Here is a 4,450-nt window from a genome sequence, read left to right as displayed (position 1 = left end):
ACATAAATGTATCCAATCAAATGTGATTTGTGGTGGCAACCTCTGAAACGTTTCATAGGGGTGGCCAGATGGGGCCACTGAAAACCAAAAGCCGGCAGGAGGGGGTCAGAGTGACCCTGTGACGGACCATCAAAAGCAGCTGGCAATGCATTGTTATGTTTTTCACAGATAGAAGCATATTATGCATTACTCAAAAGCATATTATGCATATGTGACTCGCAAGGGGAGGCCAGCGAGGGGGCCAACGATTGTTTCAAGGGGGGCTCCTTGGGATAGAAACCAGAGGATCTGCAACCTCTGTAAAGACAATCGTTTGGGAGATTAGTATCATATTAATGTAAGAATGTAAGCATAATGAATTATAGACAAAGATATCTACCAAAGTAGTATTTAAACCGCCCATCTATGTTTAAATTAATAGTGTTACAATTAGATAAGTCTAAAGTTATTGGTAAACTAGGTGCCTTTTTGAATATTGTTATTACTGTATATTCATTTTATGTTCCATGCCATGTGATTATGGTCATGAGCTGCAAATAAATGAAATTAAATTGTTATATATTTATACAGTCACATTGATCTCTCTTTCCTACCAAACAACCACTCTCATCTCTTCAGCATTGAATTCCCTCAATGAAAATCTATTTCTAATCAACACACAGTTGGGTCTGGTCATTTTGAGACTTAATCCATACACCCTCCACTGTTCGCGGTAGTGGGGAAATCCATAAGGGTAGGATCTGATCTGGAAACCAATATACCTATCCATGTGCCTGTTAAGGCTGAGGTGTGACTACCATTAGAGATTACATCAAGGCTACTCACCCTGTGCACTGGGGTCTGCTACAGCTGAGTGGCAGCGAAGAGTGGAAGTGGTTTAAGTCAGAGGGTAAAAGAAAAAAGAAGAAACATAGGAAATTAGATAGGAGACCAGGAGTGAAATACTTACACTCCCTATCTCTTTAATCTATTTATCCACCTCTCTCTATTTTACCTAAAACAAGCTCCAAGTGTCAAAAAAAAAAAAAAACACAGTTTGCAGCACAGCACCACATCATCTATTTGTAGTTTGTGAGAAGGTGTTTACGTTTTCTACGTTTAATCATACACTATAAACAGACCTCACACACACAGTCAGTGACTAACCAGTCCATGAAACCCACACATGAAGCCCTAAAGTACAGTAGTAATTGATGTTTTGCTACGAGCCCACACCCATTGAGTGCCTTTCCATGTAACATCACTTCCTGCCCCAACACTGCCTCCCTGTGGACAAATAGTGTGTGCATGCATGTGTGATCATGTGCATGGGTGTGTGACAAGGGGGGCACTTACCAGCCACACACACCAGGAGTGAAGAGAGGAAGAGCAAAATAGTTTCCATGGCAACTGTTGATATAGAGTAATAAAGAAGGAGGGTGAGAGAGAATGAAAGAAAGACAAAAAAATTACAGTGAGAGAGGTCTGTTTTAAGCTACACTACTCCAGCACATATATGGGACATAAACAATAACAATGAACACACGTACTGTACACATTCAGTTCAAATAGGCTGTACCACACAGACTATGCCCACACAAGCACACATGCAGTAAGTGGTTTTGTTAAAATGAGAATCAACACACAGCACTGGCTCTATCCAAACCCCTGGAGTTTAACTGATGTAAAAGGCCTACGGATATAGTTTCTCTTTCTGAACAATCCATGTTCAGAGCCTGCTTACATGTGCTCTTTTCCTCGCAGAGATTACTTCTATCCCTGTAGACATCACACAACCTTGGCCCATTTTCATGTAGGCTATTCATTCATGCACACATGCCAACTGTGTCTCCTACAGAGAGATGTGTTCATGTTTAACTATCATACATTTTGCCAATGCAAATGGTTTTTCTTATTAGCCATCCGCGCTGCATGGCTCCAGGGGTGGCAATGTCAGCCTGTCAATCAGCCAGTCGGTGGGTTTCCCTATTTGCTGAAAGAAACACTGACATATCTCAACATCTTTTACATGGATTGCCATGAATTTTTGTACAGACATTCACGATCACCAGAGGATGAATCCTAATTACTTTTGTGGTCCTATGACATTTTTGGTTTTTAGCGACATGTTTTTACAACTATTGGATGGATTGGCACATTCTGCTCCTGGGAACTAAACAGTGATTATGGTTTTATGGGTGTTTTGGCAAAAGAAAGCACTTGATTAAAGGCATGCACTTCATTTATCCATTTAAAGCCAGACTTTACTTGATTTAAACTTTGAAATTTCATCCTTTACTTTTAGTCAGTGACATCTGAGCAGAAGAAACAGAGTGTAGGTAGAATGAGTAAATGTCTTGGTCCTCACATTTATAAAACTCCCACATAGACAAGTTTGAAAGGTCAGGTAATCTACTGCTTTTTCTTTCTAATATTTCAATAAAATAATGTCCAGGGCACTGTACAAATGCAGACCTGATGGGAACAAGTAATAAATCAATATATGCGCTTGCTGAATGGTGGATCTCCCCCCTGACAATGCATCCAACAATTTCTGTAACTTTCAGAGAATTTATTTTCAAACTTACTTCTCGCTTGATTGGCCAGCTGTACAGAGGTGAAAAAGTCAGCTAGGTGTGAACGTCTCTCTAGATCTTTTTTTTTTTCTTCATTGTTACACAGCTATTTGTGGCAGTTTTCCTGTTAGCAACCAAGTGCAACCTATGAATGCCTCCCAGGAAAGATTGTGTGCCATTATCCTCATTTTGAAATGATATTGCCTTTCCTCCCTTTTCACTTCTCCTTCTAGTGTGGCCGTACATGGTTGGACAACACACGGTATGAACTAGTTCTGATAGAGTATACCCCAGCCTTAAGCTTATAAAAGCTCTAGACAAACCATGTTTCTAGCCTTCAAGAGTCCAAAAGCTTTATTTAACTCAGACTTTACCACTCTTGTTTGAGGGTGCCACCTGTTTTTTTCTTTCCATCCATTTCACTAATTGGAGTGTTGATTGACTGGGTATATTTTTGTCCATCTACCCATCTGCCTGTTTGACTGTTTTCAGCTGTATCAGTGGTAGTGCACTTAAATGAACAAGAACAAGTCCATCATAGTCATTAGCTTAGGTACTGACTGTAGCATTAGTTCAGTTGCTATTTGTATGCTGGTGCTCCATGTATTTGTTTTGTGAGCCCTCGCACAGATCTGAGCAACACACTGGTAACATTTATGAAATAATTGTGACACAAGGCTACAACTGAGGAACATAAGGCCTATTGCATCCATTTGTGACATCTACCCTTAAAATGCAAATCAACCCTATGACCTTACACAGAAAAAAAACATTTGTTTAAAGGGCTGTTTTCATGCAAGAATATTCTACTAGACCTTGACCAGTGCCACCTTGGACACAATCAATCATTCCATTCACCTCTTTCCCCTTTAGTCCTCCTTGAGTATCACTGGCACTGCCCTCTCCTTGCTCAAATCATATCTCTGACTGATACCAGTTCATCAGTATCAACAAATTCAACACAGCCCAGTCTCTCAGGGGGTCCCCCAAGGTTGGGTGCTTGGTCTCCTCCTCTTCATCCTCCACCCGCTTCCCCATGGCCTACATTTCCACTATTATGCTGACACCCAGCTGTACATCTCCAGAGAAGTGAATTACTGCTGCCATATCAAATCCTGCCACAATTTCTTCCTCGGCATTGATGGCTCAAGTTCCACACATATCCGCAACGTTGGTGGCACCTTTGATTAAACCCTCTCCTTCAAATGCCATGTTAATCCTATTAAAAAAACTGCCTTCTTTCATCTTAAAAACATTGCCCCTCTTCGCCCCTTCATTTCCTTCTCAGGTGCTGAAATCATTCACACCTTCAACACCTCACAACTCAACTACTGCAACAGCCTTCTTTACAGCACATCCACCAAAACAAACTGCAGTACATCCAAAACTCAGCTGATTGTCTGATCACATCATCCCAGTCTTTCAAAACCTCCACTGGCTCCTCATTCAACAAAGAATACAGTTCAAATTTCTCATTGTCACCTACAAAGCCCTCCACAACCTACTACCTCACCAACCTCTAGCAGCTACATACTCCTACCAGCAACCTCATATCTGCTGACGCCACGCTCCTCAGCTTTCTCACCTGGTCCAAGCACTGGACCTGGGGGGATAGGGCCTTCTCTATTGCTGCCCCCACCCTCTGGGACTCTCTCCCCCAACACCTCAGACATTCTCCCTCACTCCCATCTTTTAAACCTTTTCTCAAAACCCATCTATTCTGCTTTCAATCTGTGATCTATTACCCTCCCCCTTTTTTCTCCTTTTTTAATTTTTAATTTTAAATTTTTTGTATTGCTTCATTTGCTGTTTTGTTTCTTGTGTTTATAGTTGTTATAGTAGTTGTTTTTATACTGATATTACCTTTGCTGTTTGTGATGGCCCAAGCCACACAG

General features: G+C 41.1%; 1 protein-coding gene across 1 annotated transcript in view; it reads right to left on the bottom strand.

Annotated features, from left to right (window-relative positions):
* Window positions 1-4,450, bottom strand: part of fxyd6 (FXYD domain containing ion transport regulator 6) — a 12,882-nt gene that overhangs the window by 2,929 nt on the left and 5,503 nt on the right. Inside the window, exons 2-3 of the mRNA XM_035679554.1 lie at window positions 1,336-1,389; window positions 826-849 (exon numbers count right to left, since the gene is read on the bottom strand). Coding sequence (XP_035535447.1) covers window positions 826-849; window positions 1,336-1,384 — 73 coding nt within the window. The 5' untranslated portion in view covers window positions 1,385-1,389. The remainder of the gene's footprint in view (window positions 1-825; window positions 850-1,335; window positions 1,390-4,450) is intronic.

This window comes from Morone saxatilis, unplaced genomic scaffold, assembly GCF_004916995.1.
Source record: "Morone saxatilis isolate NCDOM2014 unplaced genomic scaffold, NCSU_SB_2.0 Contig8, whole genome shotgun sequence".
In the NCBI taxonomy this organism is placed as follows: Eukaryota; Metazoa; Chordata; class Actinopteri; family Moronidae; genus Morone; species Morone saxatilis.
The sequence above is the reverse complement of the archived record's forward strand: the minus strand, read 5'-3'. Positions and strand labels throughout refer to the sequence as shown.